Source organism: Perca fluviatilis, chromosome 12, assembly GCF_010015445.1.
Source record: "Perca fluviatilis chromosome 12, GENO_Pfluv_1.0, whole genome shotgun sequence".
Taxonomy (NCBI): Eukaryota; Metazoa; Chordata; class Actinopteri; order Perciformes; family Percidae; genus Perca; species Perca fluviatilis.
In genome coordinates this window covers 11868719-11893278 of record NC_053123.1, presented here as the reverse complement: position 1 = coordinate 11893278, position 24560 = coordinate 11868719, and the positions used below count along the sequence as shown (strand labels likewise).

General features: G+C 40.0%; 1 protein-coding gene across 4 annotated transcripts in view; it reads right to left on the bottom strand.

Annotated features, from left to right (window-relative positions):
* agpat3 (1-acylglycerol-3-phosphate O-acyltransferase 3) overlaps positions 1 to 24042 on the bottom strand; it is a 29938-nt gene extending 5896 nt beyond the window's left edge. Inside the window, exons 1-7 of one of the 4 annotated variants that reach the window (XM_039818837.1) lie at positions 23828 to 24042; positions 5960 to 6017; positions 4791 to 5021; positions 4108 to 4277; positions 3774 to 3935; positions 1888 to 2041; positions 1701 to 1803 (exon numbers count right to left, since the gene is read on the bottom strand). In XM_039818837.1, coding sequence (XP_039674771.1) covers positions 1701 to 1803; positions 1888 to 2041; positions 3774 to 3935; positions 4108 to 4277; positions 4791 to 4968 — 767 coding nt within the window. In that variant the 5' untranslated portion in view covers positions 4969 to 5021; positions 5960 to 6017; positions 23828 to 24042. Of the gene's footprint in view, positions 1 to 1700; positions 1804 to 1887; positions 2042 to 3773; positions 3936 to 4107; positions 4278 to 4790; positions 5022 to 5959; positions 6018 to 11720; positions 11875 to 14811; positions 15230 to 22955; positions 23131 to 23827 lie in introns of those variants that run through there. The other 3 variants (XM_039818840.1, XM_039818838.1, XM_039818839.1) reach the window with 3 other exon arrangements.
* Positions 24043 to 24560: the final 518 nt, after the last annotated feature.

Sequence of the window (24560 nt, the reverse complement as noted above, 5' to 3'; positions counted from 1 at the left end):
TTCGTTACTTCTAGACTAGATTACTGCAATTCCTTATTATCAGGTTGCCCAAATAAGTCCCTTAAGACTCTCCAGCTGATCCAGAACGCTGCAGCACGTGTTCTGACGAGAACTAAGAGAAGAGATCATATTTCTCCTGTATTAGCTTCTCTGCATTGGCTTCCTGTGAAATCTAGGATCGGATTTAAAATCCTCCTCCTGACTTACAAAGCTCTAAATGGTCAAGCACCATCATACCTAGAAGAGCTCTTAGTACCTTATTGTCCCACTAGAGCACTGCGCTCCCGGAATGCGGGGGTACTTGTGGTTCCTAGAGTCTCTGGAAGTAGACTGGGGGCCAGGGCCTTCAGCTATCAGGCTCCGCTTCTGTGGAACCATCTCCCAGTCTGGGTTCGAGGGGCAGACACCGTCGCCACATTTAAGAGTAAACTGAAAACCCTCCTCTTTGACAAAGCTTATAGTTAGGGACTGAGGAGTTGCAGCATCCACCTAACCCGGCCCACCTGCTTCTCCTCGTAGTCATCAGTTTTATATACTGTATAATTAATAATATAGCAAAAGTAGAGGGAGGCAGGCCAGTACAGCCCGATCTGGTTGGGGAGAGTTCTAGCCCGACCAGGCACCTCTCTTTAACCTGCCTCTCTTAGTTATGCTATTATAATTCTAGACTGCAGGGAAGGCTGTTTCCTTCCTATGACACACTGAGCTGCTCTCTCATCTCTACTCGTTACTTTTGTATGCATCCTGTCACAGAATTGCTTGTTACTAATCTAGCTCTGGGGAGTTTACTCCCCGGACTCCTTATGTTTCTTCTTCGCAGAGCTATGCTCTGTGATTCTCTGCAATTCCCGGCCGCATCCTGCTGCATCCGCCGCATCCACCCATGCTCTGCAGCGCCACGCTACATCCCGCAACGCCCTGCTGTGATGTTCCTATGCACAGAGTAGTCTGGATCCGGTATAGGGGACTGCACTACTCAGTATGACACGATGTGCCCTGCTTTGACATGAACTTCCACGATAACCTTCGAATGTGACTATTATCGCCACTGTTCATCACACCCCCAACCGGCCCGTCAGACACCGCCTACCAAGAGTCTGGGTCTGCTGAGGTTTCTTCCTAAAAAGGGAGTTTTTCCTTGCCACTGTCGCGATAGCCACTGCTAATGCTTGCTCTTGAGGGAATTACTGTAATTGTTGGGGTTTTGGAAATTATAGAGTGTGGTCTAGACCTACTCTATCTGTAATGTGTCTCGAGATAACTTTTGTTATGATTTGATACTATAAATAAAATTGAATTGAATTACTTAACCGCAAAACTAAAAATAACCATCCTCCTTTTCCTAGTTTTTCTTTAATTGAGTCAAATAAAGAAGTACTATACTTCTCTCTGTTTCGTTGTTCAGACATGAGACATGCTTTTCCCAGCCATTTCAGCACGTGCCATCCCAATCTGTTTTTGTCTTATGGCCAGCTCTTTACTCAGTAGGAGTGTCCTGGCCATTAGAGTTTTTGTTCTGAAACAATAAACACGCTGGGAAACTAGCCAGCATTTTGAACGCACTCACTGTCTCCAAAAGGTTTAGAATACATTCATCATTTTCATCATTGAAGAAAGGCAGTGCAGCTGGCAGCGTAATGCATCATTACTACAATAACGGATGAGTCAAAAGTAAATGGAGGGTTATCAGTGGCACCCACCTCACACTCAAGTCAGCTTTGTATTTCTTGCCATTGACGATGCCCAGGAGAGTGGGAGTTTGGTTGTCTTTGAAGTTAAGAGTCACATCGTACACAGCAGATACTATAAAATAGAAAAAACACAAAGATTAAAAGAATTCACTGTGAATTGAGCATGATTAACATTGTGTGCGTTTGCTCACACTACCTGTGCCCTTAAGACATTGCAGTGTGGTGGTGAATCCTTTGGTTCGGGGTAGTAGGTGGTATTTGAGCTTGGGCAGGCCTTTACTCTCTGCAACCTGCATACTGATTTGGTGCTTTGTCTCTGTAAAGCGGGTCCCCTCGCAATACAGCAAAAACTGTGGAGGCAGATGAGCTGTGTTATACATATACACAATACACACACACACACACACACCTATAAAAGAAAAAAAAAAGAAAAGAAAAGAAACAGACTTGAGATGACCTCCTTTCTCCGGTCCCATCCACTACCCTACTTCTGCTTGGTTGAATTACAGATTAAGTTCACCTCAATGTAACAATATGCTAAAATAAAAGTCACTTTCTTATCTCAATAGGCAGGTGGGTGACAACTCTTTCAAAGAGTGTTAAGATTGTTTGTTTTAACACATACAAACTGTGTCATTAGCAGTGGCCTAATGCTTGATTTAAGGGGTAATTAGATCAACTGCTGATCTGGCTAATCTCAGCTGGTGAACTAGTTGAGTCACGGTGAAAATCTGCTTTACACCTGCAGTGAAGGTAAAAACAAACAGCAGCACCTGCTGCCACCAAGTAAGATGCCATGAATGTAAGCAACTTGCTTGTTTAAACCGGAAAGAGCTGTTTTGCCTCCCAAAGCAGAGTGAAAGTCTCCTCAGACTGTTTATGCACAGTGAAAAGTCCAGTTCATGAGGTTTCACAGTAAAGAAAAAAAAAAAGGAAACACACACAACACACACACACACACAACACACACAAACACAACACACACAACACACACAACACACACAACACACACACACACACACACAAACACACACAACACAAACACACACCACACACACACACACACACACACACACACACACACACACACACACACACACACACACACACACACACACACACACACACACACACACACACACACACACACACACACACACACACACACACACACACACACAGCTGAAATATTTTAAATACAGCTGGTGCACTCAGAGAACCTGTGTGTATACCTCTACTGAGTTCAATGTATGAGATTCTGGGTAAAAGGGCAGCATCTGGATTGCCTCATAATTTGTAGGGCTAGAATATTTCCCCTATGAAACCTAAAGAGCTGACATTAAATGGTTCAAGAATAATTCCAGTTTATCACAACTTGGATCTTATTTTTGAAGTTTTGGCCTTCGTATCTATTGATAGCAATTACATTGTATTCACCAAGTTAACAGCTGAGATTTGGGAACACAAGCGGCCACACAGAAAAAATAAACAGTAATGTCTGCTCAATGTAAACAGTTTACAGGCTGCGTTTATGGTTGACCTTTGACCTAATGTAGCTATGCTCACACAGTCGTCCTGTACAATGAGGGATTACCTCAAAACTAATTGGTCCGATTGTCTGACTGCTTGTTTCTGCACCTGTAGGACTTCATTTTTAGCAATCTCTCCGTGCTCTGAGATCTAAGCTTAGTAGTGCAATGATCAGAACCAGTAAAAATGATAGATAACATACAAAAATGAGACCATGTTGTAATAAACTGAAATAAATACCAAACCACTTCATTCACGTTATGCATTTCTAATCCTAAATGGAAACAGCCATACCTACACTTCACTAAAATGATGTGCTCAGGTAATTACATGTCTGTCTGTTACTGAGAAGTTATTTCTGAGAGGATATTTCACAATCTTGATTGGGTCACTGGGCTAAAGTTGACAGATTGCAAAACTACATGCTATAGTATTTGTGCAAATGGATGTGTAGTAGCATGAAACTGGATCTAAGCAAACTGCTAAAACCGTTCACACAGCTTACTACACTCACACCAGAAGACAAACACAGTATGTCTAATGTGTACTTACCCACATATATTCAGGATAGTCTTTGAGCCTACTCAGTCCTTTGAAGACAGTCTTTCGGTCCTCCTCCCATTTTCTTTTGCAGAAGACTATTTCTAGGAAGTACCAGGTCCAGCCAATTAGAGGAACCTTCAGTAGCTCATGTTTGGCTAGGACCTTTGAACTCTAGAGGGGAAGGTATACGTTTATAATAATGAAGCTTGGATTTCTCATCAAATCCCACCTTCTCATAAAGAGCAGGCTCTGGTGTTGAGAGGCAATTCAATTTATTAATAAGTAATTAAATTATGTTAAGATTAGGGTTTTAGGATCAGTCATATTTTGCTGCATTACTGACCCCTAGGACGCCATATCTTTCACACATGGTCCAGCCACACAGGAAATCGATCTCATAGTTGTGGTTGAGGATGGTGATGACATGCTCTTTGCCAAACTTGTCCACCGTAGCTTGGTCAGTGTATAGGGTGCATTCTGTGCCTGACCACCACTCCAGCAGCATCACCAGCTCTGCACAGAGACGACAAATCATCATATGCACTGGGAATGCACTGACAAAACTTCTTTGTTCATAGTATTGACTATAAGAACTCTAAGTACCAGTTCAAAGCATTTTCCTCTGAAGACATGCCAGGTTTGCTGATTAATATAACAGTGATTCGTACTACAAATGAGTTGCTCATAGTGACAACCCCATAGAGAATTATCGGCAAACTCTGCAGCTGTTTTGGTGTAAATGCAATGTGTGTTTGAGCCTCAACTGCTCTCATTAACCCACATAGCTGGCCACTGCTAACTGCTCAGCACCAAACAGCAACAAGCTAGTGGGTGCCTGGTGATATTGTGGAAGATCTAGCAGCTAGGTATTCATCTCAGCGCATGCATCTGGCAGGTGGCCAGGTAAAGTATGACGACACACTACCTAATGCCTTTTCTTGTTTACATTTTTTGAAATATGAAATTTGGTATTTGCATTTAAGAAAAATATAACATAGCAACAACAAATGAGTAGGATATACTCACGACTCCACAGGGAGTAGGCAAGCCGGCAGTTGATCGTGCGATAGAGCTGCTTGTTGATTGGCCAGAGGATGCAGGTGCAGAGCTGAATGAAGTTTATGATGAGGCCGCTTACCACAAACACAAAGCCCATTAGCAACTGCAGGATGAACAGGCTCTTCAGGTGGGCCAGCAGAGCCATGGCTGAGGAGCCTGGAGAGCTGAGTAGGCTCCTCTCTATACACTATGACCAACCTGAGAGAGGGCAGAAACAGAGGAGGCAGTGCTATCAGTACTATTCGATTGCTGAATTTACTATTCAAATGTGATTGTTTTTTTTTTATAAATATGTTGGCTAACATTAGCTAATCTCCCTTCTTCTCATGTCCGTTACGAGAGTGAGAAACACAAGGCATTGTGAGCTAACGTAACGTACCGAGTAACGTGACAATCTACAAGAAACCGGTTGCTTACAAATCACTAAAATAGTAGTGGCAGCACCATTTGGCTTAGTTATCAATGCCGTTAGCATCATGGCTAACACTATTGGTACTTAGTTAATGACAAATCGTTTCGGCTGTGCTTTCTAACAGGTCATTGTGTTAAGCGAGAAACGTTAGCTTTACAACTGAGCCGCTTCAATACACTTGTTAGATAATGTTTCATTACAGAGTTCTCAGTTGATTTGTGTTTGTCGCTGTATGCGTGGTGGAAAATAATGTAAACAGAGAGCGGCGTGCCAGAAACGCAATGCGCCATGACGTAGATCCCCTTCAAGACCAGGCTGATGTTGCAAGTCCCTCTAGCGGACGGAACGCGTAACAACAACCACATGCTTATAGTGGCAGTAACAATGTATAAGCCTGAGTTGTGTAGTACTTATTTATAACAGGCTGCATTTGAGCATTAATATTTGAATATTATTCAAATATAAAAAACAAATAAATGACAAATTAAATTTGAATGGTATTATAGAGGAAGACTGACAACTCTGGTGCCACAGCAATGAAACTTTACCAAGATGTGTGGGGAGAAAAAAAAAAAAAAAAAGAGCATGATGGAGAAAGGTAAAAATAATGGGAGGGGAGAGTGGCAAACAATCAGAGAATGACGCAACAGTGCAGACAAAAGGATGTGGCCTGTTTAGGTCTGTTGTTTCGCAGGGAATTAAAAAAAACCGCAGGGTTTCTTACCACGGTGGGACCCTTTTACAACCCGCGTTTACACGGTCCGTCAGCCAATATTACAGACCTGATGGAGACAGAAGAACAGAGGGTGAGCCAACAGTGGCAGAAGTGACACAGTTACAGCAGTGTCATTACAGTATCATTTAATAAAGTGCATGTTTCATTAAGCAGGATGTGAACAGTGAATTGTGTTAGCTAATGACTAGAGAACGTCAGAAATAGCCTCCATCATTCTTAGTGTGGATGGCAAGTTAACATGATCGAGAAGACAGATGCTGGGTCAACTGTTGCACATGCTTTGGTTAGCAATGTGCCGTTATAGCGGTGTCGAAAAATGACATTGATTTGACAAAGGGCATGGTTACTGAGTTTAGATTTTTTTGTGGCGGTCCTTATTTTGACCTGAGCCTGACCTTTCACAAATTCCATGCTATTCTACACAGATCACCGCATTTAAATGACATTTCAAAAGACCGTGACCATATTTACAGTCTATGACCAATGATAGGGCTGCAACTAATTATTTTCATAGTCGATTAATCTGTTGATTATTTTCTCGATTATTCGATTAGCTGTTTGGTCTATAAAATGTCAGAAAACGGTAAAAAATGTGGATCAGTGTTTCCCAAAAGCCCAAGATAACATCCTCAAATGTCTTGTTGTGTACACAACTCAAAGATATTCAGTTTACTGTCACAGAGGAGAGAAGAAACTAGAAAATATTTACATTTAAGAAGCTGGAATCAAAGAATGTTCAAAAAAATAATAATTACTCAAACAGACTAATCAATTATCAAAATAGTTGGCGATAAATTTAAGAGTTGACAACTAATTGATTAATCTTTGCAGCTCTAGACTGTGACATACTGTACTTTTTTTTTTAAACTCAGAGTACACAAATGTTCAGCTTCAAGATAGATAGATAGATAGATAGATAGATAGATAGATAGATAGATAGATAGATAGATAGATAGATAGATAGATAGTAGGGGTGGTACGGTTCATGAAAAAACACCCGAACCGCTCGGTTCGCTAGTCTCGGTTCGGAGCGTGTGTGTACCGCACGGTTCGTCAGTACCCTGTTAATGTGCACTAACCTCTTACTGCCGTAGTGTCCACTTTCGACACCTATGTTAAAACAGTTACTGGAAATGACGACGCGGATGGGCGTGACAAACGCAAACCCATGGCAGCTGATTGGACGATTGCGCCCACATGGGTCTGGCTGGTCCCAAATTTCAAAACAGACTGTCATGGCGGCTCGTTCAGAATACGATCTCATATTGTACTAAAATAGTTCACTGAAACGTGTTTCTGAAAACATTTTAAGCGAGAAATAGGCCGTGCAGTTGCTGAATCTGTCTTCATTTCAGATCGACAAAGGTCAGTTTAAAAGATTTTCATCAGATTATGAGAGACACCGGGCAACCGCTCCTCAAGTGGAGTGGGCGGGCTGCAGGTCACGCCACGTCACCTGCAGAAATGTCCAGTGGGAGAGAGGCTGCCCAGAGCTGGAGGATGCGCCAGCGTCGTTTATAGTCTGGTGTGTGGGAACATTTTGGATTCGGATTCACGTTACCTATGATGAAATAAAACAATATAGAACTGCCACTGTGTGCACGTTTTGTGCAACATGCATTCAATATGCTAATTTTAGCTATATGCTGAAGTATATTCTGGAGTGTTAAAGAAAAAATAAGAACCGTACTGAACCGAAAACCGTGACCCTAAAACCGTGGGTTTTGTGAACCGTACCACCCCTAATAGATAGATAGATAGATAGATAGATAGATAGATAGATAGATAGATAGATAGATAGATAGATAGATAGATAGATAGATAGATAGATAGATAGATAGATAGATAGATAGATCAAAGCCCTCAAAGTCAACCACAATCTTAAACACATCAGGCAAAACATCTACAGCCAGATGTGGCTGCCTCCAAGTCAATCAACATCCCCTTAAAAGTGACCAATGAGACCAGCTCATTTGACAGTTCCCATCAGGTAGTACCAAACAGGATGACCACAGGCCACCTGGCCTTGAATAGACCGTTCCCACATCTGCACCAAAGCCTATTAAGTGTAGGTCAAGCCAGTTTAAAGCTTTTCTGAGAAGCATTTCTAATCTGAGTTGTCCTTTTGCCGATCTGTGTAGCGATCAGAAAATCCACTTCACGACTGCCAACTGGGCCTCCACCTGCTTTGCATTAGAACTTTCTCTCCTTTTTAGAGACACCATCAACTATCAACATCAGAGTATATTGCTAAAAGCCTATGTGCTAGGGGTGGGGGGGAAAAAATAAAAACAAATAAATCGACAAGAATCGCGACATTTTCCGTGGCAAAACCGTATCGATACACAGACGCAAAGTATCGATTATTATTATTATTATTATTATTATTATTTGTTGGTCAGTTTGTCTGCTTGACAATCCCATTGTGCAGCTATAAAATTGAAGAGAGATGAACAAACAGAGAAATGTATCTTTTTAGATAAAACCGATGTTGAATAAGTTTCCTTTTGGGGACATCATTTGTAAGTGGGAAAAATTTGAAGTTGGAAAAAAGGTAATAAATTGCAAAATATCGCAGAATATTGCACCATGTTTAAAAACGCAATAATATCGTATCGTGAAATAAGTGTCGCGATAATATCGTAAAGCATCTGGAAATTCCCACACATACTATGTGCAAAAATGCATTTTAAGTTCTGAAAAGATTTTAAATAAAACAAATCTAAACAAGTCTTTGTTTACATGATCGTCATCCTCTCATAAAATATAAAATAAAGACAAAATAAGGATCCAGTCTGAAATTGCTAGATAGATTGCTAATAGAATACCTGTGGTTGATCAAACTATTTACCTGTAATTAAGGAGTACTTGAGTGATTCACCAGGACAAGCACTGGTAAAGCATCAATTCAGCACTCAAAGTTAAATTCTTGCAGAAGATAAAGTGCTTTATCATTACAATTAACTGTGCATTGCTAACATCAACATATGTACAGTCACCTGCATTCACTGATACAACTGTACAACAGCAAACCAGCAAAAACAGAGGCCGTCTGGTGTTTGCTTACAACAGCTTGCATGCTAGACAACAAGGGAGACAATAACATTGTGTGCCTGCGTGTTACACAGACACAATTGTCTCCAACCACATACATTATCTTGTTCACATAGTTTCTGTAATGACTACTTTATTGTTGCTTCAATTATTGTCTGAGATATTTTTCCACAAGAGCAACTAGTTCAGCATTTCCACTTCAGACTTAAAACCTCCCATGCACGCTTAGGATTTATTTTCTTCCTGCGGACCCTCCTCATCACTTTGCACACCCCAATAAACTGGATAAAACAATAATATGAGCAAAAAAAAAAACAAACATAGTAACCTGAGTTGTTTTTGTCATGACAAATAATTCAGTCATATAGATAACCAGAAATCCGAGACGCCTTGATTTTCAGCAGTCCAAAATTGCAGTTCAAGAAGTACTATCTTAGTAAAGTGCAAACCAAGCAACCTTACATTAAGCTACATAGTTGACACAGCCAGTTCATTGTGGGCAACTAATGAAGGCGACTAGTCTAATCCACTGCAATCAACGCCTCTTAAACAGGGTAACGCAACACACTGAATAACAAAGTGGCCTGGGCGTGAAGGTAACGAAATCATACATGCTAGGCTTGGGCCGGTGTTCATTTTCAAACCAGTTTGATATTAAGCTAAATATAGAACCGGTATACTGAATTTTACCACTACATGTCGTCACCGGACTCATCCGCTCCCGAGTGAGACTGATGAGAGTGTAGCGACTCCAGATCACATGGTGGCAGTAAGACTTTTTTTCCTGCAGTGCCAAGGGGTTTACATTTTGCCTTTTTCAGCTCACCTCCTTTTGTCGTCTTGAAATCAGAAATGTTTCCATATTGGCGGCGCAGTTTTAGTTTTCTTTGAAACTTTCTTTGACTCTGCCATTTATTTTAAGAAAACACATGAACTTTCTAGTAAACAAACAACCTGCGCCCATCTACTGAATTGTAAAGGCCTTCATAGCGCCGCTTGGCAGTAAATTGGTGTCAGTTGTTTGTTAATTAACAAACATTAGGTTAATCATGTTGTCATATTGCATGTTACCAGCTTTAGGCAAGCTACTTGAAAAGGTGAGCGAGCCTGAATGTTAGCCTCCAAAGAAAAGTAGTAGTAAGCTATTTTTTTTTTTTTTTTTTTAGTTTCATATTGTCCAACCATGACAATTAAAGTTTCACAACTATGACTACATTGATTTTTAATTCAACCATTAATACATACTGCATTGTAGACCGGGGGGTTTGGTGTTTTTTTAGGGGGGGGGGGGCGGTGGTGTTTTTTTTTGGGGGTTTTTTTTGTGTGTTTTGGGGGTGGTTTTTTTTAAAAAAAGGGGGAAAAAATTTTTTTTTTTTAATTTTTGTTTTTTTAAGTGGTTTAACAAAACACTACTGCATTGGTTTATTACTGTGTATTCTTTTTAATTTGCCATACGGTGTCATAGCGAAAAGTAACGGTTCAACCGGTTTGCACCCAACCAAACTGGTTTAGCCCGGAACAACGGACAGGTGAAACCAGAAATCGACCCAACTCTACTGCATGCACATCCACACAACTTCAGCTCATTGTCTTAGGCAAACAAACAAACACATTTCTAAATCTGTGTTTAGGACAAGTGTTGAAATATTGTCACGTGTGCATGTGTGTCATATATCGCCTGATGGATCCGATTATCAGTCCAAACATCCAAAGTTGTATCTGCATTATGTCACAGATATGACCTTTGTTCCTAATGACAGAGAGACTTGGAGGGGTAAAGTTACACTATTTCACTCGTGGTTCCTGTAACATATTTTGGAAAGGTTAGAACACTGAAGAAACAAGAGGACAGTGTGTAGTAAATACAAAGAACAACAACAGGTAAATTGTTTCAGTCAGCTTGATGCTGAACAGAAGTAGGTACATGTATTATGGATAATAAAAATGAAAATCTAGAATGGGTAGTGTGAAAAAAGTATCTCAATCAGTACCTAGAAAGTTACTCAACCTATTCATCTGTATTTGTTTATAATAACACTGCTTATTGATAAAAGTGACTGCATTTATAATCCACTGTATATGCTTAACCCTTGTGTTGTCTTCCCGTCAACCTTGAAAAAAAAACTTTTTTTCACAGTTTGTTTTTGCGTGTTAAATTATTAAATTTTTCTTCTACATTCAGCGCTTATTTCTACATCCCATATTTTCTGATATAAAACAAAAACTGAAAACGGGTCAATGTGACCAGGTTGTGAGATTCATTGGAGAATCAGAACGGGAATCTTTAGAACAACTTCAAAATTGTGTAATTTATAGAATTATGTTTCTAACAAATAATCAAATACGATTATTTGTAAAGGTTAGTAATTAAATCACATTGTCACACATGACATGAAACATGCATGTTTGGGGTGGGGTTATCCAGCACTGCAGACAAGGTAAACACACTTGTAACGTTATTTGATACTGTAGGCTACTGTTTAGCTGTCGTTGGATTAATTTTGGGTGACAGCAAAAACAGCTGTAAACAGTTACTAATGCCAATTATCACAATTAATTAATTTGTTAAATTTAGGAATTTTATCTAAAAATATTAACCAGATTTGAATGAACAAATAATGGTATGGTATTTTTAGGGCTAAACTATAAAAATCAACTTGAAACTTGCTACAAAAAGTGAAAACATTCAACTTACAATCTGTGTTGTTTGGCCACAAGCAGCCAATAGAGAAGTTCCCCGACCAACTTCTGCTGTGGCAACAAGCAGTAACTCTGTGTGAGACCTCAGTCAGATTTCCAAACCATGACCTTTGTTCTCATTTTCTCTTCACATTCTCTTCTTTCTGTCTCTGTACATGCAATCCGGGAACAATCACACATTATCACTCAAGCTGAAATGGAGGCCTTGATTCACAGTGCCTACAGCAAAGTCCATCTTACTAGGGTTGGGCATCAAGAACCAGAAGTCCATCAATTCGGACTCCAAAGGAATCATTAAGAAATTTAAGTTTTGATTCTGCTTATGGGTTCCGCAACTACACATTGGCGCTCTTTTTGGACTGGACGACTTTGTGCAAAGCAATACATTTTGTTTTTGTTTCGTCTAGGTACTACAAGAGATGCGAGCATAAGAGTCTGGGTAAGGCCCTACGCCATAGACTGCAGGTTCTCCCCTCTGGTCCAACGGCCAACACCCATTTGCTGTCAGCGCAGCCACATCTCTCTATTTCACTCAACCAAACACACTGACTTTACGCACTGAGCTATTCCCTAAAGCTGCTACACTACTGTACGTAGCATCTCATAGTAGTACCAGTCATCATTCTCGTAGGTTTCTCTCTAAGATGCAATAAATGCTCTTCTGCGTTTCATATTGACTGCCAGTTCATCTATGAAGTGATATATACATGCCTGTGTCTGTCTCTGCATGGTGCGCTCTATTCACATTCCCGGGACTCTAAGTAGAGGGAAAACACAGGTAGAGCAGAGCGAAGTCTCCGAGAATAGAGTAGACATAATACAGTTGCTCGTGAAGCAATGTCTGGAAAATTATTTGATTAATTTTCCGGGTACTGGCCCAATCGGGCAATTGGCCATTTGTATTTACTGGCCCGACATACGCTGGACCCTGTGTCATTTCAGCAGGTTTCAGTGTCAGTTACAGTACAAGGAAAGATATAATAAAAAAAATTATAAAAAAAGATTGTTATTGAATCATATTTAGTAACAGCAATCAAATTGAACTGTATGTAATTAATTTACAGGTTTCATAAACTGTATAAAGTGGGTTGTGAATTATGAATGAATATGAAATGTCTAAAAGTTTTAAAGAAATGTTTTTTCTGTGAAATAAGCATGTGACCTGTTGTGTAGTTGCAAGTTTCAACTCGTCGCAAATCTTTGGTCTGAACCTGGCTTTATGTGCATTTATGCCGCCTCCAAAAATAATTTCACTTAAAAAAAAAAAAAAAAATGCAACTAACCAGCAGCACTGAACATGTTTTCTTTTAGAATTAGGGTTAAACGGCCAAGGGAATGTTAGTCCAACCAAATTAATAAAAAATGTTCAGAATTAAATTATATACTCATCTTTTCGGTTTTATTTTAACGATCTGCTGGTAAAACTATGAGATTTATACATTCTAGGGCTGCCCCTAAAAATCAATGATTGGAGTCATCAGGCCCCAAGTCGACTCGCATTTTGTTGGCCACTTGGCAACAAATGGCAGGCTACACACTTTACAAACCAAGGCTAATCTCAAAAAGACCAAGGCTAATCTCAAAAACCACAAAACTAGCCTAACTGATGGAAGTAGAGAAGGGTAACCGAAACAGTAAGCAGTGCAAAGTAAGAAGTGCAAAGGCGAGAAGTGCAAGGCAGCGCGACTTGGGTTTGTTGGCTGCTCCGACACTCTCAGCTTCGGTACTGACTGTCAGTAAAGTTGCGTAAATTTCTTTTGAACAAGAACGCTGGTACAACCTCCTCTACTGCCGTCCAGCGTGACACAGTGTTCAGCCGCCCAGCAGGAAAGATGCTCCGTGTTACGGCTTTTGTAACTGGCTGTATGAGCAGGACGCACACTCTTACTTTGTTTGACTATCTACAGATAAGAAAAAGCATGAACCAAATTAACCACAGGCGCATGACAAATCAATATACTGATGAATTTCAGCTATCCAGGTTAGTAGTAATTTGGTATTAAGAGTAGACAGTAAAAACCCCATCTGTTCACACTTGACTCTCTCAACCAGAATATTACCACCATTGACCTTAAAACAACAACAACAACAACAACAACTTCGTCACATCATTGCACCAATCAAAAGAATCTACTTTTCCCTGTAGTGTGGTAAATTAACCAAACTTCAGGTGCGCTCTTGTTAAGAGCATATTTGTCTTGCATTGAGGTTTCAATTACCTCATATAACATGACTATCAGAGTAACAAACATTGGGTATGACTAGGCCTCAGATATGGAGAAAATCAAATATCACGATATTTTTGACCAAATACCTCGATATCGATACCGCAACGTTATTGTAGTGTTGACTATTGGTGCTTTCACAAAATATTTACCCAATGAGATTTTTGATAAATAGTCATCAGTAATGTGGCTATAATGACTAAGTGGGCTAAAGGCAAATAATAGCACAGTTACAACAGTCTGGTAAGTTCAGAAAATGACATCACTTTACGGTAATGCAGCCTTTAAAACCAGGAAAAGACTACACTTGTGTCATATTACGATATCCAAAATCTAAGACGATATCTAGTCTCATATCACGATATCGATATATTATCGATATATTGCCCAGCTCTAGGTTTGACCATGAAAACACATGGTCCACAGTAGAGTTGCATCTCCCTGTGGGTGCGAGTCCACCTGTAACCCCACAAAGATAAGAGATGCTGAATGGGTTAAAGCTGCTTAAGGCTGGACAGCTGCTTCACCTATACATCACCTAAATACAGCTTCTATGCCGATAAAAATAACCACTGCTTGCTAGGATCGCCGATACGAGAAAGACTGTTAAAAATGTATATGAAAAAGACACCAGCTAAATACAGGCAAACTTCAGCCACATCCTGGCAGACACTGAACCTTTGTAAAGTCAATTTAATTCCCAAAAAACAAATTTGGCTTACAAAAGGTCTGCACTCCACCTACAACTGAACGATTGAGCCCTGAAGAGCTATGCTGATTCATATCTCTTTCACAAGTTCTAATACATCTGGTAGGGCCGGTCCTAGCCCAACCACAATACCCCTCTCGCATTTAACTTACCAGTAGACATAGTAGGCCATTGCCATGACCACCAATGCCCCACAAATCCCAGTGAAGATCATCACAGCACTCTGGTTCAGCATTTTGGCTCCTGGTATCTCACCAAATCAAAGCCAGAATAAAAAAAACATAAAGAAAAGTCCTGCAGAGAGCAGTGGATAGTCACAGGCTGCCCTGCTTCATCGCCATGACAATCCCACAGAAGGAAAGAAGGGGATTATGATGACAGCAAGAACACAGCCAGATCCCAGATCCTGTTGGAGGAGCTGACTAATCAGCGCAAGAGTTTACTGAGGAGCCAAAATGTTCATATCACCAGAAACATTAACATTAAGAATGGATCATTGAGATCAAGTGCAATGCTAGGAAAACGCAAAAATGTCTCCCTTCGGGAAGGCATGTACTGAAAGCACTGTCTTACATGCATTCCCATCCTCTAATCCCATGGATCAGATTAGAGCTGATTAGCAGGCTATGGGCACCCTGGATATGTCACATTTCATTAACAAGAAGGGCTCTCACCAACCAGGGTGGAGTGAGCAGAAGTGCATCTGTTATGCTTAAAGGTGCAGTAGGTAAGCCTTATAAAACTAACTTTCTGTCATATTTGCTGAAACTGACCCTATGTTCCAGTAGAACTACATGAAGCAGGTCATTAAAAAAAAAAAAAAAAAAACAATCCAGCTCCTCTGGCACCACCTAAAGCCTCTAGTGCGATTTGCAAAAATCCACCACTCCCTGTTCAGATGCACCAATCAGGGCCAGGAGGGGTGTCTAACTGCGTGCCAATCACTGCTCATGCACACACATTAGGCTCGTTCGAGATGAACTGCGCCTCGCCTGTAAAGTAGACGAGAGCAGGCGGCAGCAGCCGGGGGCGGGGACAAAAGTCCGCTCTCAAGTCGGACAGTTTTCCAGCTGATTCCAGCAGCCTTCAGGCTGAACAGGAAGTGACAGAAACACTGTGGTCCGATTCCGATTTAATAAAATGTTATCAGACCCATATATCAGCTCCTACACAGTCTCCAGTTGTTTTTATTATGACAGAGTAGCTGTCAAAATTCTCTACATGCGATCTGTTGCTGATTTTAATTAACACACTGTAGATGATCCGTAATCTGAACAGATTTCTCTGACTTCTATATCAGCCACATAACTATCAGCCACACAACATGTGTTCTGTACAGAATAAGCTTTTAAAATCAGACAAATCACAGTTAAAATCCCCCCCGATTGAAAATCAATAAAAAAAAAAGTTTATATAAAACGTCATCATGTTGAGTCGATTCTGAACCAATCAGCTGTTCGATCACCTGAGAGGCCGGCGTTTCCCAGCATGCACTGGGTCCGCCTGCGTCCGCCTGGCTCTTGCAGTTGGAGAAAAGCAACTGCGTTGCCTGCGTCTCAGAACTGCGGCCGCCTTGGTCTCGTGAGATTATCGTTGCCCACGTGTGCATGACGTCAGAGCAAGTCGGGATCAAGTCGGACACAAATCTAACCGGCATGCATTGGGCGCCGATCGCCGGTGAACGATTCTGCGCAGATCTGGCTCATCTCGAACGAGCCTATTCATTCTCCCTTGTGTGGGGAGGGGCTTAGGAGACCGTCGATGTTCAAATTTTTGGGCTAAGACAATCCTACCTACAGCACCTTTAAAGGAACCAATCACTAATGTAGAATTTGTTGCCTTACCTTGTCATTGGCCACCTGTTAGTAACACTACACTTTTCATGTGGGTTTTCATGTGTTTAGTGATGTTTATCCTACATCCTCACTCTCTCTTCTTGACAGTACCTTGGGTACCAAAAACACACTGAGATGGCAAATAGGGCTAGTAGGCAAGCCAACAAAAAGCTTTTGGGTTCCCACACAGAGCTAATGTCAAATGTGGTTCAGACAAGCTGTCAGCAAGATCCAGAAATAAACACCAGCATTTACTGAAGCAAATAGGTCAAAGGTTAGAGTACAGTCCGGAGGCCTTGCCACTGGGCGATAAAGCCAAATATAAATAGAGATCAAAATACAATGTGATAGCTTGACAATGAAGGTCATTCATGTTTCAAAGCATGCAGTGCTCTCAATACTGCACATAGCACCACTGTACTGCTGAACACTCAATAGCAACTTCAGTTAGCCTATACTGAAGGCTAGTTGTTTGTTAGGCCTAGTGTGAGGTTTTAAAGCCACACCACTTACTACCACTACAGCCAAAAAGTTAGGCTATTCTTTGTGTTACTCTTGGCAGGTAAAAAAAAAAAACAAACAAAAAAAAACACTGAAAGTGCATTCAATTCCTTTGATTATGAACATGAACACAATGGCCAAAAAGCAAAAAACTACCATGAAGGATGGATAATACACCAGGAGAAATTTAACTTCATCATCATGGCAAAGTCATGTATGGCAATAACACAACTAACATGCACAACAGTGTCAGACTGAGCTCAGCAGGATATGGTCACTCAGTGCACTGCATACTTAGTCACACAGATATCATGTCATTCATTTTCATTACAATAATGACTTTAAGGGATATTTTTATCATTCATCAACAAATCCCATGAAAAGACCAAAACCAGCAATTCATTGATCCTTCTAGGCTATTCTAGACATTTGCCTTTGGGTGATATACTTGGTCAAAAGTCAAAGTTATTGTAGTTTATGCAGTTGCAGAGTTGTTTCGAATGATTCTTTAACAACAACATTTGCTATTGAGGAAATCTTGAAAACTGCTCAAACGTTACATACAAAGCCTCAACAGCAGGTTATCTCAGAAAGGACAGTTTATAACAAATAAGGTAAAGAGCAGGCCAACTTAGAATAATCTTGCATCACTTAAAACACGGTTGGATGTAGGCCTAGCCATAGTAAGAAATGATGACAGGACCCAACTTTTTATCTGCAGGTTAAGCATTAAGGATAAAAGGTACGTCTGCTGTAGTCAGCAAAAATACTGGGACTAATGGCAAAAGGAAGAGGGGGAGTTAATGGATGAAATTGACTGCTTGAGTATGAACATCCAAAGTTAATTTGTAGTTAACCAGTCACAAAAATGATTACAAGGATAATAAAATGATGCACTGCTTGTGTGGGATTACTGTCAAAGAATGGCACTGCTCAGAAAAAAAGGCTTATCTACATAGGTATGTCTCAAAGGCTATAGGGAAAGACTTGATTAGCTGTTAAATGAGTCCAATAGGTTACTACAAACAATCATGTCACTGGAAGTGACGGATGATTTAGAAATACAACCTAATAAGTTTTTAGATAGATGGTTTAATTTGGCCACCATTGCAACACATACATGTCTTATTACATACTATGTCATTTCTGCATTATGTGGCCAAAACTGTTGTAAGACACTGTAATTAGTTAGACACGCATGTACAGTCCTGTCCCCGTGCATTATAACCCCAACAAAGACATTAAAAATGCTGTGGACTAAGGGACTATTAAAGTGCTCCTATTATATTATATTCTCTATATTATATATTATCATTTTCAGGTTCATAGTTGTATTTAGAGGTTATATCAGAATAGGTTTATGTGGTTTAATTTTCAAAAAACACAATTTTTTGTTGTACTACACATTGCTGAAGCTCCTCTTTTCACCCTCTGTGTTGAGCTCTCGGTTTTAGGTACAGAGTGAGATATCTCACTTCTGTTCAATCTTTGTTAGGAGTCGCACATGCGCAGTAACTAGGTAAGAACTGCTAGCTAGTCAGTTGCAGAGTATGAGGGCGTGCCATGCATTATAACGTGTAAAGAACGTGTAACAGAAGTAAAGGCTGGACTACAATAGAGCTGTTTGGAGCAGTTTGTGAACTGTGTTTTCTGTTGGAGATGGTAAGTCCCTTTGTGGTGGACTTTGGACTTTTTCACTTTGTAAACCTATTACATGCACAAAAAAAGATATATCACAATAATGGAAGTGGAAAAAGCCAAAAAGCATAATATGAGCACTTTAAAATAAACTGACTTTGCTTATAACCAGAATTGGGTATTCACATAAATGAAAGTACAACGTATTAGTAGTATAGCAACAAAGTAACCTCTTCAGGGCCCTTCACTCGCATTTACGACTAAAAATAGATGTGTGCAAACTGTAAAATGTATTTAGGAGCACAAGTGTGAATAACCTAATGTTAGGGTATTTTTTTTACTTACTTTTTTGGCTTACTTACTTCGCTACATTTAGTTTTAGGTCGTTGTCTTTCTATCTTTACTGGAGCCTCTACAGCGTGTCTCAGAGTGGCCGCTCTCGGCTCGTCATTATATTACGTTGCAGCGAGCGTCCTCTGCGTAACGTTTTGGAAAGTAACCACAGTTGCAACTGCTTTATCGGCATTGTTATCCCTGTTAACTGAACAAGCAGCAGAGCATGTTACAGAGGCGATGTCTCTCCGCCATCCCCTGTACAGGTAAATACTGATTTTATACCGATGATACTGATTTTTCAAGCCTCAAATAAAACCAGAAGCAACAACGTATACCTGCGCCACAATTTGTCTCTGTGCTCTACCTCACAGTTTTACCTCTTAGTTAACAATGGGATTCAGAGCTAGCCGCTAGCCTGTAATAGTCTGAACTGTTTTTTACATTCTAAGAGCTATTGTTTCTATGCTGTGCACTGACACGGCAGGCAAAAACATCGGTTTTTTTTCACTGGTCAATTTTGAGATTTTTGGCTATTTGTGTTCAATAACATGCATTCTTTCAGACTTGTGGTGAAAAAAAGTAAAAAATACACATTTAGGTCTTTATTTTACTACACTTTGTCTGTTAGCGTCGGTAGATTTCTCCTAAATTCAACAAAAGTTGGCGTTCTAAATCATCACGCTGCTCCGCGATCGCTGTCTGCACCCTGTCATCTCATATACCGTTGGAAAGCTCTCTCTCTCCTCTACAATGCTGTCGGATCCAAATATGGTCATTTCATTTTAATCAGCAACCAATCGTGAAAGTAAAAGGGGGGATTTAACTCAAAATGCGCAATCTCATTGGCTGATGCCAATTTCTGACAACGTGATTCGTTCAGAATCGTCACGTGACGCGCTCTGACATTTCCGCGGTAGTTCAGAATGTCGAAAGAAATGCGTCGAAAATGGTCGAAAATCACCTCAGAGAAGACGAAAACAGTTGTTATTAGTAAGAAGACCCAGGGGATTACACACTAAGACAGCAGATGATGAAATGCCTTCACATAGTACGTCGATGTGTCAACTGTCGTTCAGAAAACAGGAGTTTTCGGACAGCGGAGGTAATCAGACACTCTCTCTCTCAAAGCAGTTTACAGAAAGTCATATAGCCTACATGTCATATGTGTCACATATATAGTAACTACACTGTACTGATCGCGATACAACACACTATATTACAAAACAATTACATTACACAACAGTTAAAATGGTTGTATAATATAATTACTATATAATAGGCTACTAAACAAATCTGTAATTTTGGGATCCTAAAGTGGTTGTGAGTCCCTCAGGCCGTGGCAGGCAGATCCATATTTAGCTGTCAGTAGAGCTGCTGTCCCCTCTCCTAGGAGAACTACCAGCTTCTCTTCTCCTAGGAGAACTACCAGCTTCTTTTCTGGTGTTAACTTTGGGAAGTTTTATTTTTTTGGCTATTTTTCCAAGGTGTAATTCTCTTAGTGAAGATAGTTTTTCCCAGTGGAGGAGGAAGAGTATCTCTGTTTGACCCAGCTGGTGGTCACTGAGCCTGTCTCTCTCACTGACCTGTCGGTCTGACCTAGTTGGTGGTCAAATAACAATTTAGTCTACTTTGTTTGCTTTCTCCAATGTTCTAAATATTGGTCTTTTGAATGATTCATAATTAGTTTGGTTCTGTTGTTATGAACCAGTGCTGATGGGAGCCTGGTTAGTTAGCTTCACCATCAGCTGACTGAGGGGACTATTTTGTGGGGAAAGTAAGCTTGAGGCAGCAGCAATATGGCCATCTCCATCTTCAATGAAGGTGCCTCTGCCATGCTTTCTGTTATGGAGATGTTGTGGCTTCACAGCACAGTTGTGATGGTCAATTCAATGAGAGAAACTAATATGCTCAGGATCTCGAAAGCTGGGACTGTCACAACTGCCAGTGTAAAACATAGGCTCAAGAGTCTAAGCATAGCTAAACTAGCCTACATATGGTGCTGGAATGGACAATTAGACTTTAGAAAGCTGTGACATCTACTGTTGGTCTTGTTCTGTGTCCATACAACTGTCTAGCGTGGGTTTTGTCGGCAACTTTGTGCATGATACGCCAATGTTAATTCAATGAGTTACTGCACTTGTAGGCCTTATATGCCTGCCATTTTATTAAGTAATCAATTTTCATGGGCTTGAAATATTCTATATTGTTATTACTAAGGGCCTGAGCATTTATTCTGTTTTTGAGCAATTTTTCCAATAGAAATGTATTAAATTCCCCTATTTAAATCTTTAAATGCCGTTTTCTCAAAATGAGTTTTTTGTCATTTTTCAGTATAAACATCTCACCCTATGTAGCACCTATGTACACCAAACTTTCCAGTTATACACTTAGTAGGATTCTGAAGATATTTACAGAGGGATTTGTTAATAAATCATTCCTGGCCTGATTTATGTGACATTTTAAGCAAGAAAATGTGGCGAAAATCGATTTTTTAAGGCCATGGACAGTATATTTGGATTTCCTAGGTAATGAAAGCAGATATCCTGAAATCCCTCTGTAATTTAGTTTTCATCTTGTGTGTAAACAAAATGAAAAAATAATTTTGCACCTGGCTTTATCATACGTTCAGATCTATCTACCGAAAATATATGCAAAATCGCGCATATTTAATGAGATAATGCCTAATTTGCATAATTAAACATACACATTTCAAAAACTTGTAATACATTTCTTTTATATACTTATGTAAGTAATCAACTGAGGAAGTTTCATGGTGATATCTATTATTTTAAAATTTTACCCTATTCACCTGTAGTGTCTCGCCTTAAATGCTTGTTATAATTCTTATGACGGTCATTTATATAGGTTACACAAATGCCTTTCTGTTTGCTAATCTTTAATTGGTAGCTCATTGCATCCTAGTTATTATTGTTAGTCATTAATATCACTCTATGCATGCTATTTGTAGATGGCTATGTTTAGCTTAGGTTTGCCTTTGCTATTGGTCTGTAATTATCCTTTCTAAACAGTCTGTATTGCTGTGCTTTGTTGTTACAGAACCACACACAGAAACACAAGCCTATTTGTTTACATAAACCATCTAAACCGCAGCCCTGGACTCTGCATCTCCTTTCTCCCACACTCTCACCTGAACATTGAAATAGTGTACTGACGCGACACCCTGAAGTGATTGTTGCCACACCTATTAAATCATATTTACACATTCTCTCACACACATTTGGTGCTAAACTAATTTGAGACTGTGGAGCTCTGAGCCAACAGAACGGGGACAGGAGGGTTTCTATCACCAGATGAGGGACATCTCTGTCCGGTTTATTTATGTAGCATGGAAGCTTGGTGGAATAGCATGCTAGCGTTAGTCAACTAACCAGCCAGCCCGCTTCTAAAAAAATAAATAAAAAAATTATCTAAACACTTTTTAACAGTCAAACTGAAATTTGACAATTGACATGAGTGGTTATTTGTCATGGCCATTTCTCAGATTACTGAAAAGGATATACAGACCTTACATATTAACTAATAATGTATAACAATAGTCATTAATCACTAGCATAGCCCAGCACTAAAGTAGACTACACATCTACCGTAAATTATGTTGCACACAGGCACACCTATCAAGACGCTCTCCAATATCCGTGTGAAACCAATGATTCAACATACTTATTACCATTAAATAATCATTATTGCAATGTGTAACCGCATCAATGGACTAGCCATATAAGGCTGTTGTCCAACTTAACATGGACAGTATTATGAGAACATAATACTCAGTCAGAGCATTATTATGATCACTAGTAAACATCAAAACATCATTTAAACCACAGCTATAGCAAGAACTGCCAGGGATGATCACGGTAACATGATTTGCCTGTTCCACACGTACTGCTAGCTCTCTTGGTTCAAATTAAGGTTCAAGCTTCAATTTAGCAACGGCTGAAAGAGTCGCTTGAATGAACTCCAGTTACCTTACGTCTGATGTGTGGTACGACATATTTGGTCAACTCGGAGCCAGCTGCTTCACACGACGTACAGCGATGCACAGACGGCTTGCAGTGTAGTTAGTTGCGTCTTTTTAAATAAACTCCGTGACTATTGCAATCTACTCTGTCATGCCACACTGAGTATAGGAAGCGTGTAACGTTATGTTAACATTACACGGATTAACGTCGTAACTGTTTTTCAGTTCTATGGCCCCCGAATAAAAATGCACGATTGGAGTAACGTTATATGCATTAGTGCGGCATGGTTATCTTAAAAAGCTAAATAACACCGTAGCCAGCCAGCATGCCCATTCTGTCCAACAGTGACTGGGCTTATCGGTTTGACACACATGTCATGACTGCTGTCGGGGACGCAAGTTAAGCTAGCTGCGCGGTGAACTCAAAGTTGCAAACACAGACCACAACCTGTTTTATTCCATCTTTACATGACAAAATAAAATGAACCACATCTTTGCATGACAAAATAAAATGATCCAATCAGCCCTGCTATTGCTATCAGAGACAGCAAATAAGTTAACGCTAGCTGACAGAAGCCTACCCTGACATTAATGTGCAACTCAGCCAAGCAGCACAAGGACAGAGTGGGCTGCTAACGGTAACGTTGCCCGCTAGCATGCTAAGTTCACAAAATCGGTGTAGCTAGCGTAATAATTATATTTGGGGAAGAGGATGGATTCGGCTAGTTGAATGGTTCAATTGCTAATAAGTGCCAAATTCTCCACATACTTTATCTGAAAATAAGTCAACTGACCTGTGTCGCTTAACGTTACGCTATGCTAGTTAGCCAGCTAACGTTAGCAGCCAGAGTCAGTGACGTTAGGTTACTCTGGGCTTACCTGAAAATGAATCACTTGAGAGTCGGTAGATTTTGTTGTACTTTACGCTGCCTCCTTGCCTTCAGGGGTGTTAAATAATTGGGTTAGAGAGCCCTTCTACTTCGTCTGTTTCCTAAAACGCAATAAAAATGACTTGTGGTAATGCGATTTGCAAGAGAGCTATTGTTTGTCTGTTAAAGCCCCACATTTCCTAAAAGCCCATCTGAAGGTGGCATGCCCTACATCCGGTCCGGCCCCTTATTTATTCTCAGAAATAATTAAAATACACAATCTTTTTAAACAACGGGACTCTGCATTTACAAACGTTCCGAACCATATAACGTTACTACAATGTCAAGTAACGTTACAGGTTAGTATGCGTACATCACTTAACAACAAATAGTACAAGTAACGTTATATTTAGGCTACTAAATTGGCTATGTATTTTGTCGTATTACTTATACAGTCTATGGCTAGAATACGTTTCATAAAACTTGAACTATTGAGAGATTATTTCATATTTAAATTTGTAAGTACCCCTTTGTCTCAAAAAGAGAAATTAAATCCCCGGTATCCAAAACGTGTAGAAAATAAATTGCATATTATCCATCCAAGTAACTTTGCATTATCTGAAACATGATAGCCTAAATTTAACAATAGCTTACTTTTGTTGCGCTACAGATTAAATCATTCTAAAACATTTTGCCTTTATTTAATTGCACTTTTCATTAAACACCCAATGTCTGAAAAATCC